This window comes from Hypomesus transpacificus, chromosome 15, assembly GCF_021917145.1.
Source record: "Hypomesus transpacificus isolate Combined female chromosome 15, fHypTra1, whole genome shotgun sequence".
Lineage (NCBI taxonomy): Eukaryota > Metazoa > Chordata > Actinopteri > Osmeriformes > Osmeridae > Hypomesus > Hypomesus transpacificus.
The window spans coordinates 6,180,203-6,193,050 of record NC_061074.1 but is presented as its reverse complement, the minus strand read 5'-3'; the positions used below and the strand labels follow the sequence as shown (position 1 = coordinate 6,193,050).

Sequence of the window (12,848 nt, the reverse complement as noted above, 5' to 3'; positions counted from 1 at the left end):
TGTGTTTTAGAATTTAATTACATTATTAACTCTTTGATGCATAAGCCCAGACCAGACTAATGTGATTAAGCAAGTTTTTGCAATTTTCAGGTTGTTTTTGCAGTCATTTTAACTTGTGTTTAAGGGTTAATGGAGTTGTTCACACTTCATTTGTAGGTTACCTGTGCAAAATATAAACTTGAATGTAAAGTTTTTTTTTAAATTACAGTTTAAAAACTGTAACAGCATTACATCAGCACCGGATATTTCCGGCATCCTTTTTTCTGCATCCTGCCTGAATGTGTATTTGTTTATAGGATTTATTAGTAACAAACAATTAACCATCTGTCACACTCAGTGACACACTGTCACACCTTAATGCTCCCACCCCATTTAAAATAATAGATCCAACCTCAAAAAAACGATTCCAAATGAGAAATGTTATCCCTCTGCTTCATTATAGCTGGCTAACATCTCTGGCTGCCAAAAACTTTCTTGGATTAAGTCTGTGTGAGTCCTATTGTCACATATTCAGCAAATGTAGTTAGGTGGATAGGAAGGCATCCATTGGCACAAGAAGTCAGCTAAGCTGACACACACAAGGCCTTTTACTAAGAAGGACTAGGATGAGCTAGCTTGAGAAGCCAAGGACTGCATGCTAACACTGAATTCTAAGCAGTCATAAAAACAAGTCACTGAGCACAGTGGCTAGATGGCTCAGGGCTTTCCTTGTCACCGTCTGCTGATGGTAAACTACTGTTATCATTACACTATAGAGGAGCTAGTGTGCATAGTTTATTTTAGTAGACATAAAATGTACTCTGATTGTCTGTTTAAAGATTTGATGATTTCTTTGCTTTAGAATAAGGATTTATTTTGCTGTGGTAATTCTGAGGTGTTATGGCCCCAGTAATATAATTCAAATCATATTGTGTAAATATGTTAAGTTTAACAACCCTTAATATTAAGTAAACAGGCAAAGGGAGGAGGGTTGAATGTTAACATTGCTTGATTTGTTAATAACAGCTGTTTCCAAGGAGCCTAGGAGAGAGAAAATCACTTTTAAGATTTAACTAATTTCATACTACAAAACAGTACAGTAGGTTACAGTATGATGGAAGACAAAACAAAATACACAAAGTCAAATAAAGCAAACAATCAACAATGCAGTTTACCAAAAAATGTTTTATTGCATAAATGCTTTCCCATTTACCTTTGTACAGATTTTTATATTTACATACAATTTTTAAGTCTGTCATTAACATTACAACTTAAAATCTTGGCTACTTGTGTACATGTTTTAAATGTTGTGCATGCAGAGTTTACGTATGTGTGTGTTTTGTGTGTATATCCATGTGTTTTGTTTACATACTAGCTATGTACAATGTTATACAGCACAACCCTGGCTGACTCAACCATCATGCTACTTCAGTGAGGCCGCAGAGGTTTTACACCCTAAATGGACTCAAATTCAATCGTCTCAGTCATTTCAAGACATGCATTGAGGATAGCTACAGTGTCATTACTTAGAATTGTGTATCCAGGTTTTACAGTGCGCATTGGGAGTCCTGACAGATAGAAAATTTGGGATCTTAACAAAACTCTCTCACATTGCTTTTCCAGTTCCATTACCATTGTGAATGACTGCAAATTAAGTCTTCTTTTCCCTCAGACTAAAGTGGGTATCATTAGACCTCCAGTGTACCCTACAACATTTTGAACATAATATTGCACAAAATGCTCTTATTTTAACATTATAGATCAACAAAATGTCAAGTAGGTGCTATTAGAAAATGGCACTGGATAAACATTGTTTTGAATATAACTTCAAGGAGAGAGGGAGTTTTCCTGCCATTGGCAAATCATAATTTCTAATAAATACATTTTTTAAAAATGTTTTCACAAACAGTGCAGTTCCACCAGTCCTTCAGGTAGAATGTAATAAACGTTTATACAGATAAGATAGATAATAATCTTAGTATAGTTAAACATTGAATGGTTAGTCATTGTGAAAAGAATGTATTGACATTTTACTGACATATCATAACTCCTCATACTAAGACACAATGAGTCAAATATTACAGGTGCATACATTGTGGGTCTATAAGAAAACAGACCAGATTTCACAATCTATCCCATAGGTGGCACTCTTACACAAGCCTGAGCATTTGTTCTCCCCTGCAGTTCATCTGTATGTACGGAAAGTACAAACGGAAGCCGAAAGACACATTTATGGGCTGTTCCTGCCGAAAAAATACATGTGTTCTCATTCAATGGCATGACAGACGAAAAGCATCCATTTTGTGTTCACCAGTGCATCTCCGCAGAGTTTTATGGCTGTGGCCAGATGGAGAGGGTGACACAGTCAGAGAGCAGTGTCCTGTGTATTATCGTGTGGCAGCTGCCTCTGGTTTGCAGCACTCCCTCCCTGTATCTCTGGACTTGTCTGAGCAGAGTGTACTGACAATCATGCATATACATTCATACATTATTACCCCGATAACACAGACAAACATGTGGGTTACGTTATTTACAGACATTGACTTGATTGCATGCAAGTACATATTACAAGTCATTCTCCAAAAATAAATAAGCAGAGGTGGTTTTCAATCATTTACCCAAGAGTCAATACAGGAGTTCAGAAATACCTTGATGGATCATGGGTCATTTAAGATCATGAAGGAACACGGGTAAGGCTTGTTTACAAGTTTGAACACTTGTCCCGATTAAAACCAATGAGGTGAAAATCTTTATTTCCTACAGTACAATAATGTATGTGCCTTAATTGGCTCCATCATTCTCATTTGAACCCTTTCTGGTTTTGGCAAGACAGTGCAAGTGCACATGACATTCAGAGAAGTATATCTGTGTCTACATGATAAAGTGATATATTTTTTATTAACGCAGTTTTTCTGCCATTTATTAGAAATTATCTCTCAAATGATTCTGGTTTATATTCCAGTTTCAATTCATTTCTTCTGTGTCAGAATCACTGTCCAAGTCGGCGGCAAAATATAGCTAAAAAACATAAACGCACATTACTTCCAAGCCACTACTACAGCTTGAACCCAAGAACTGACCAAGTATTGACACCATTGTCTACTCTTCCCCTTCAGTGGTGTGTTCTGACTTCTCCCTGGGAACTTAAATAAGAGGCCAATTATTTTCCCCTCTCCCTCCCTCGGCTCAGGCCAGACTGCATCCCTGGCTAGCTCATCAGACTCTCTGCGGGAGACAGGACTGCAGATACACTAGACTGTAGGTTTGTAAAGAGACGAGGTCTGAACTCTTGTACTTAGTGGTGTTATTGCATGTAGGCGACAGAGACAGCAGAATTATGCAAAAATCAGCCCTTGAATGTCCCTGCCAAAGTAAAGGGGAGGAGTCTTCCGTGGACTCCTCTTGCTTGCTTCTCAGTCTCATTGAACTCGTGGAGTGTCACTCACTCAAAAATTAAAACTTTAAATAACTTTGTTTGTCCATTAGTTTTTTTTGTTACCGTAAGTGAGGCATTTATTTTCCTTTTTTAATCTAAGAAATAGGAAATGACCTCACCCACTGACATGCACATGCAGGTATGTTTTTCCTCCGCTCACAGTGGGCGTGGCTACTCCATGCCGTTTCTCAGCATCTGGTTGGCTGCGATGAGCATTACGCTGATGATGAAGGCCATGGCGAAGGCGCAAATCAGACTCTTCCTCACGCAAGTCTGACGGTTCTTCTTTGAAGAATGGACTGAAAGAGGAAAAGAACAAAAAGATAAAAGGGAAGAAAAAAATAAACTATCTGAAATTGATAAAATGAAATAAAAGATTTGATCTGTTGCAGCCTTGAGTGGTTCTCGTCTTTGTTGCTAGAGAGAAAGGAACGGCTTCTGATCGTGAATGAGAGTTGTATGCTGATTTGAAATGGAAAGAAACAAGCTCTCTGTTGTTGGGCAGTGAGTGACTGAGTAAAACTCAAATACTGTGGCTTCACTCAGGTCCAGTAAGGACAGAGGGTCAGGGGTCAGGGACAGTAATCAAGTGGGGGGCATCTGAATGTACTCCATTGGGTACATTGAGAATACAGTACAAATTGAAAGTGTGCCTGTTTGCATGAGGACAAACAGACAAATACGCACACAGAAACAGACACTCATATAAAACCTCTAACATTCATCTCTCACCCCCCCCCTTACCCCTCCTCCTCACACATTCCCACACAAACACTCCGACACACATACAGACAGGCAGACATGCACACAGAGAGCTTGCCAGCCAGCTTCTCGCCATAATATAATTTTCCGGTTTAGTTAACCTCTGGCGTAAAGCAGCTAGTCAGCAAGTCTCGTGTCCTTCTGGCAATGGAAACGGTGGTGGGCTATAGAGATCTGGTAATTAGGTGAACAGGTTGAATAACCTGCAGGTACAGAGGCCTAGTACTGCTGACTCCTCTCAAGTCTCACTCACTCTATTTTTATCTTTCAATTCAGTCACCACTGGCATCATCATTTTCAGAATACGGAACATTTCCTCTCTTTTTTCCTTCGTTTTCCCCCCCCCAAAAAAAGTCGAAAGTAGGACACGAATAAGCCTTTTTCAAACTTTTTTTCAAAGATGAACAAAATGAACACTTTCATATCTGTAAAGCAACTGTAAAAGAAAAAGTGGACCTTGAGCTTTGGTTACTGACTTCCGGTTCAGTACACAGCCAATAACAGTATACACAGCCGCTGTCAGATTCAGTGATACAGAATTCCTGCCCTGCTATTGGGAGTCGGAGCATGGCGTCAGCGTCTTTGACATCTGTTCTGCCTCTGTTGCTGAGGTGGAGTGTAAAGAGAGGAGGCACAGGGCACGGCACTGTGCCCAGAGGGTCACCGCCTGCCTAGCAGGGTTACCCCACAAAACACTGCTGCCATGCCCCTTACACATGTATTCCATGTATTCAGACACACAGTGACAAACACAAGCACATGAAGAAGAGGTAGGGCAAACCACACACACACACATTCTCACAGACACACACATGCGCACACACACACACAACCCTCTCGCCCAATATACAGCTTAGAGCCAGGTGCAATGTGGCACCCGATATCTCAAGCATACATTAAATATTCATGGCTCAAAGCTACAGGTGATAAACAGCAGAAGGCTAAAATCACACAACCTGGCAGCTAGCTGCCAAATGTTAAGTAGTGGCATCTTTAAAGTAGCTACATTAATCTTGTTCTGTAAAAAGTGACATGTGCAAGTTAATTGCAACAGTACAGTTTGTACTCACAACAACACACTAAGTATTGTATCATACAGATTAGTATTGTATATTTCAGGTGAATCAAATATTAGCATCTACAGCCGACCTTTGTCACAAGGCAACCTCATTTCTAACTTTGTTTTGCACAGTGCATTTGTCAGAACGACAAATCGACACTCCAACATGATCTACCACGTTGGTTTGCGTTAGAAAGTACAGCAACATGATGGATGGTGTTCCATTACGGATAGGGTTGATTTCCACACAAACGGACACACTCTTTGTTGCACATGCCTTTCACAGACCTTGGAGATGATAGGAAGAGAAGCCACCAAGCCACAAGCCAACTCACAGCCATAAAAAGGAAGTTGAAACCTTCTTCCACACAGAGGACACGTCTTAATCTCTCAGTCCATCCTTCTTATTTTTATATCCCAATAAAATCAATGCCCAACCCTGGAGTCACCACTCCTATTGTTGTAAATCTCATTATGACAGGCCATTTTGGCTCAGTGTCAAGACACCTACAGCAAGTTTCACAAGGCAGGTCTGCAACTGCAGATGCTTGAAATAAATTACATCTATATTTATTTACCCAAACTTGTTACGCTACCGGAAAGAAACTCCTCAAACACATCACAAACGATTCAAGGGTGTAACAACTGTTGATGAATACAACTGTTGTGAATGGCCTCATTTTCAACATAAATATTGAATAAAAGTAGCCTGTATCAGCAAATAATCTAAAACGAATCAAAACCAAAACAAATGATATGACACCCTCAGCTACCATGATAATCTTTGTCAACATTTTTGATATTTTGGAGTCAGGTTTATACATATTTAATCTGTGCATTTTAGGTGACCAGACAACATGGTCATAATCCCCAGGCAACACACATCAAGACAGCAGGTGCACTAGTTGAAAGTAATGGAAGTCTAAAGTCGGTCAGCATCTATTCCACTCACCTCCCTCAAACTCCGTCTGACATCTCCCTGAGTTCTCGTTCAGGCTCTCTTCCTCATTGATGATGATGTTCTCAATATCTTTCATCGTCAAGTGGTCCCGAAAGGCATGGAACAAGATGTGCTTCAGTTCTTCTAGAGTGATGCGCTGCATGTCGAACTGAAGGAGGAGAATGGGAGAGTGGGAGGATGGGGGGACGGGGAGGGGGACAAATTGGCAGACAACAAACTTCAAAATCTCCCAAAATGAAATTATAGTACACGCAGACAAAAAGAATCTTCACATTTTGGTATGGGGAAAGATTTCTCTGAAGACATAGGCTATGTCTTCTTGGTTGCTTGTATGTACATAGCACACACATTTTACTTTGTGTACTGGTTTTTACAAAACATTTCTTTTGGACGGTTTGCTCCATAAACAACAACAGAAACAACAACAGTACCAAAAATATCAATACAAATCCTCAGTTCTCAATTAGTTTTTCTGGTTGTTTTTCAACTCTTAATTTTCAGTGCTTTGTCCCTCTTGAGCATTCACACTAATGAAAGTACCACAAGTGGACAGAGTTATAGCCTGAAAGTGACAGGTTTTACTTCAGTTGTTGATGAATGTCTGCAGCTATTTCATTATTATACAAAGCAATCCAATACCACAGCCCAACACATGCCAGGGCCTCAGGCCAAAGCAAAAATGATTTGAAAATGTCCCAAACTCATATAAATCCTTAGAACTTTCTTCAGAGGCTATGTTTACTATATTGAAGCAACCAAAATTTTACAGTGAAATGAAATCAATCTGATTTCTGTGGGCGTCGCAGGACTGTAATATACACGACCAGTCATTAAAGTCGCAGCGGCACTAATGATTGGACGGAGGGGTGGGATATTATGGATTGAATCCTGAACTCCAGCTAAAATAGGGCTGTTTGCTAAATGTAACGTTATTTAATGTATTGGTCTGTCTGATGTCTAATGTCTAACTAATAGCAACACCACATTGGTCTTCACATGAGAAGCATATTCATGTTACAGTAAATGTACTCAAGTCATTTTACTCCTAGAGAGGCTTACTGCTTAACTTAGCACACACACATTGAATATTAAGCAATCGTGGAATTGCAGGGTAAGTTGTATAAATAGACATGACTTAGGAAAGCTTGTTTGTGATTTCTTGAGTGTTGCTATTATTGCTTCCAGTCCAGGGCAATCAAACAACTGAAATCAGCCCTCTTGAATGGGTTCAACATGATTATAGTATACCTAACACACAGAGACTCACAAAGACTAACTACAAAGCTAACAAAATATGATATTATATTTGTATCTATTCCCCTCCATGTAAATAAAATGTAATCATGTTATTAGGATTTGTTCACAGTCTGGTGTCACTCTGCTGCCCTTTGTTTGTTAAGCTGTTAAGTAAAGAAAAGGGTTTGCACTGGGTTGTGTTGGGTGGGAAAGAAAGATAAATGACAGTACAAGACAATAGAGCAATAAATCCCTTTGACCTTTTATGTACATTCAGTACATTCAGTACCAAATTAAGGTATAGTACAGTTTGACAGCTCTAATTCAATTTTTCAGCAACCAAATCTAATGAATCTAATAAATGTGATACATGCAACTAGTGAAAATGTGTTGAGGATGAGTTGACAAAGTATACTTAGCTGAATAGCTCGAAGTCATTAAGTTGAGATGGACCTGAGAGTCCATACTGTATGCAGCAAGGTAGGACATTTTTACACAGCCTTTGAGTACACCTGTTCCTGTGTAGTATTAACACAGTAATCATGTGTTTTATTGATTACATGTTTCTATTGTTGTCGTTAATATGTTCACATTGTTGATGTGTTAATATTGTTTATGTTGAACAATATTTTGTTTTATCAAAATCTTTTGCCGGTCTCTCTGCAGCTGCAAATTTCCCCACCTGGGGATTAATAACGTTTTACTTAGCTCATCTGAGTTTGGAATATAAAAAATAATTGCCAAATCAAACCTGTGTTTATGACCAACAGTCTGAAACAGTTATGCAAAAATGAGAGCTATTTGTTTCTTTTCATCCATTATCCTTTCTTTGCGCATCCAAAAAACTAATGACACTCGAAGCCACACTAAATATATCCATCAGGGTCTATTCATCAGCATCTGCTACCCTAACAGAGAACAACACACGCTTTGTTTTCTCTCTTTCTCAGGGGTCTCAGGGGTCATGTCAACACACAGGGGTGTGTTGACATGCCCTTCATGTCACTTCCCTGTTCTCTTCAGAGCCATGTCATCACCAGGGGACATTAAGATAGGGTCTCTGTCATTTGTGAGCAAATGAGGAATGTACCAGAGGATAAATTCATTCATCTCTCCCTTGGCAGAAAGCTGAATTTAATTTTCTTTTCTCCGCTTACTGCCTCTGTCATCTTATCGGCACAGCTAGTGACATTCATGGGTGAGTGAGTATAGGAATAACACAAAGGGGGCTGGACCCAGTTCACACAGATCGGCCCTGTGGGAATGTTCCTTTTGAACATTCTGACACGCCATGGTCTGCGTGCTGTGTGGGGAAGAACCTGGATAGACAGTGAAGATCTTAGACCCTTACAGTTCCAGATCAAAGAGGATGAAAGCACCCCTGGAAGGAACTACTCGTCTTCATCATGATTTTGATATGATATGCTGACATACTGAAGCCCTCCAAGACCTCTACTGTGAACCCTGATCATCTTGCTGTACCCCATCTCCTCCGCTATCACTGAACAGCAAATCCCTTAAAAGCGGAGTGTGGTGTGTGACACATTTGCAGGCAGACAAGATTTCCAAGTGTTGACGGACGTTCAGATTCCTGGCCTGAGTGCTCACAGACAATCATTTGAAGATGAGAAAGTTTGCTTCCTTCCAGATGTCACGCAAAAAACTTTCAAACAAGTCTGAATTTAAATATTTATGCTCGTCACTCCATTTGATACACATATCAGTAAAAGCAGCTAAGATTGCTGTCCTGCTGATAACCCATCAGCCTCCTGTCAGCCTCAAACAGCAGAATGACATATAATCATGATGGGACCTCTATGCTATGTCTATGTGACTACAGAAGGGCTAAAGGCTGGCTCCCATCAAGTCAATTGCCATGCTACAGTGCTTATCGATGTGCTTCACACATGAATCCACTTACAGTACGATTGTGAAATTTTTTCCTGATTCCTAGTTACCATTAGAACAGAGCTAGATACAACACACAAAAAAAGATAAGAACAATATACCTTCCTGACCTATCTGACCTGTCTGTCTGACAAAAAGGGAGTACCAACATTTCAAGAACACAATGGCTTCCCTATCTTAAACCTCACATCATTCCATTTCATCAGTAAATTTCCTGTAATCTCAAGACCAACCAACTGATACACTGTTGTTTTCACAGTCGCAAGGTCACTGAGAAACAGCATACAATGTCTAGCCGGGTTTGTAGTTGACAGTGGAGCTGCCTGAGTATCTGTTGGTACTTTGCACAGGTGACAGCTGGGACACCCAGCTGGGACACTTTGACACAACAAACCATTACAGTGTGGGTAACTGAGGAACTTGCACTCATTCAATGCTCGGTCAATAAAGGTGTTGCATAAGCTGTGTCTGTAGTCAATAGGACACCTGTCAGCAGCATGAATATATCATCAAGAGTTGAACAAAAATTATTACGCCACTATGAATTTGTTGAGGCATCATTGATTCAATATTCGCTAAATGACCTACAGTAAGCAACAGGTTCTCACAAGGGTATAAAGAGCTATTTTTTCAGTCATTTAAAAGGCATCAAGCAGTATCTGTGAGAACAAAAATACTTAATTTCAAAAGCCCATTAAAGCAGAGAAGTCAGGATTACAGTTGCATCATTACAATGACTTTTAATCAACACTGGAACACTTTCATGTTGTTAGAATTGGTGAGGCGGATGAGAAGTACCGTGCTATGAGAGGAGCCTGAGACTGATCCTCAAATCTGTGTGGCTGTGCACATTTTTATAGAATCATGTTGTTGTCACTCAGAATGTTTGAACTATAATGTTTCCCGAGCCAACCAAAGAAGGGTTCATTCAATGCTTTTCTGCTCATAGGGTTGTAAAATGGGCGTCCAAAAGCAGTGTTGATCCCAGCCTTAACAACATCCCAGCCAGGCCTGAACCAATCATTGTAGCTGAGACTGTTGACAGAGTTCTGTAAAGGTAATCGGACAGTGGACCCTCCAGCAGGGGACATCCAGTGGTGATGTGAAGCTGGTGACACACAACACGGACGCCAGCAGCCCAGAGGAATCCATACTAAGCCATTAGGCTCTCCACCTCAAACTGCTAAGGCAACCAGGGATGAAGTGAGGTGCCTGTCGGTAGCAATGGCATCCTGTTAAGCTAATATGTACCAGATGAGGACAGAGAGAGGCAGAGCTGTGCTAATGGGCAGAACTGGACTCCTGCTCTGATTCCACTGTTCCAGCTATTAGGAAGGACAATGTCCACTGTGCCATTTAGAAAACTGTCTGAGTAAATCAGGCTGAGCAAACACAGAGCTCAAACAAAGCTCATATTTATTCTTTTAATGTCTCCAATATGTAAAAGTGTCTACATTTTTACCAAACTATTATAGACGTTTCTCTGGATAGACTCCTTTTAATGCTGACCAGACAGTTAACTTAAAACTTACGGCAACTTATATTTTACTTTACTGTATATGTTATTTGATTCTAATTCCACTTAGTACTGCTAGATATGTATGTCTATGTATATAGATAGTTCACATATTTAAATTGTAGGTTCCTATATGTTTATTGATGCACCTTCCTGCCAAAGCATATTCCTTGTCTGTGCAAACTTTCATGGCGAATAAATCCCATTCTGAACAGATATCCTGTTCTTGTTCCCATGGTCAAATGTAGTACATCTACTCTTGTCAAAGGGTCAAAGGGTGACTGATTACAGGAACCTTCCGTTCAAACTAAAATCTGGTCAAATAAAGCAGCTAAGAGAAATGCTGTTTAATGAACAGGAAGTAGTAGGAAGGACGAACCCAAAAAGCACAAACTAAGTTTACCATCAAGGCCCCCTAACTCAGTGCCTTAAATATGACCAGTTAGGTAGTTAATGTCAGTTTAGCAACAAGTTCCTGAAAAAAACCTTGAACAAATACAGAGTAAATTGGGATTTATGTGCTACGAAATTCTGGTACAGATACAGCTCCCATCAAACAGCCTCAGAATATGAGCTGAAGAGCAGTGAAGCATTTTAAAAACCACAGACTACTCAACACCATTCCCTCCTGCTGCAAAAAGGATTGTTGCACTGATTCACTTGCAGACAGAAATGTTTGACAAAAGGAACATGAAAACAAGGTGAATGTGAAAAACTGTCACTGTCCATATTGACATAGCATTGGAGATGACTGATTTCTGTCAGAGGCAAAGCGAATACATCAATGTGTGCACACAACCCAAGTAGTACAGACCGTCTGCCAACCATTCTGCCATGAGGGAAGAGGACTATCCAACAACGCATTTGATCCAATGGGAAAGGACTACTTGTTGCTTGTCATCAACAGGCAATTACTGGTAGTCTGATTATTGATTAATCAAGGAGAAAATCCTCCCATTATGTCCTCTCGGGGAGCAGGGTGTGGGGATAGGGAGGTGAAGGGTAGGGAGGTGAAGACTAGGGTTCAGGACCCTCATTAGAGGAATCTTTATATTCTGTCTCCTATAATTAATTCCAGTCCCTAGGAAAGAGAGGTAGGAGTAGAGGTAGAAGGAGAGGAGCAGAGACATACGGAGAAAAAAGATGAGAGGATGAAAAGATGATAAGAGGAAGGAGAAGACAACAAAGGGTGGTCCCGCTGATTCCTGTGCTAAGTGTGTAGATGTAAAGTCTGTATGTATTACATGTACTACAGGTACATAACCTTCAAAGGACAAAACACGTGAGATGAAAGCAAAAACGAAAAATAACAAGCCTCTCCTCTTGCCTCTCTCTGGATCTTGTTATTGTGGTTACAAAACTACCTTCTGCTGGTTAGACGTAATGCAAAAAGACCCTTGTTTGTGTGCCCGGGGTGTGTGTCAGTATGAGTGTGAAGGTTGTGTGTAAGTGTGAGTGTGCATGAAAGATGCAGTAATTATCTGACACTTCCCATAGTTGATATATACAGCATGTGGGAAAGTGCTGTGATAAAATGAAATGCTTAAAAGGTAGTCAAGGTGACTCACATGTAATTAAAGCTATGGAACACCAGGGAGAGAGTGAGGAAGAGGGGGAGGGGGCCCCGGAAAGAAGGAGGAAGAAAAATGGAGAGATGGAGCAAAGAGGCTAAGCTTTGAAATAGATGTTGCCTCGCTAAGTTGGATGTTGTTGAGAGATTTGAGGGAAACTGCTACAGTAAAATAGATGGGTTCAGTAAAATAACAGGGTTCTAGGAAAGAAAGAGAGACAGAGAGAGAGACAGAGAAACCAACACATTCAAAGTGAGAGACATATATATATATATAGAGAGAGAGAGAGAGAGAGAGAGAGAGAGAGAGAGAGAGAGAGAGAGAGAGAGGGAGAGAGGACCGAGAGAGAGCCCTGAAGGTTTTCTTTGTTCTTTGTCTATGTGAGGAAACATTGCAACTCAAGCAGAGTGTCTGCAGTA

General features: G+C 40.2%; 1 protein-coding gene across 2 annotated transcripts in view; it reads right to left on the bottom strand.

Moving 5' to 3' along the window:
* Nucleotides 1-1,144: 1,144 nt before the first annotated feature.
* The window catches only part of caln1 (calneuron 1), a 30,476-nt gene continuing 18,772 nt past the window's right edge, over nucleotides 1,145-12,848 (bottom strand). For both annotated transcript variants that reach the window (XM_047035931.1, XM_047035929.1), the window contains exons 5-6: nucleotides 6,190-6,346; nucleotides 1,145-3,714 (exon numbers count right to left, since the gene is read on the bottom strand). In XM_047035931.1, coding sequence (XP_046891887.1) covers nucleotides 3,587-3,714; nucleotides 6,190-6,346 — 285 coding nt within the window. In that variant the 3' untranslated portion in view covers nucleotides 1,145-3,586. The remainder of the gene's footprint in view (nucleotides 3,715-6,189; nucleotides 6,347-12,848) is intronic.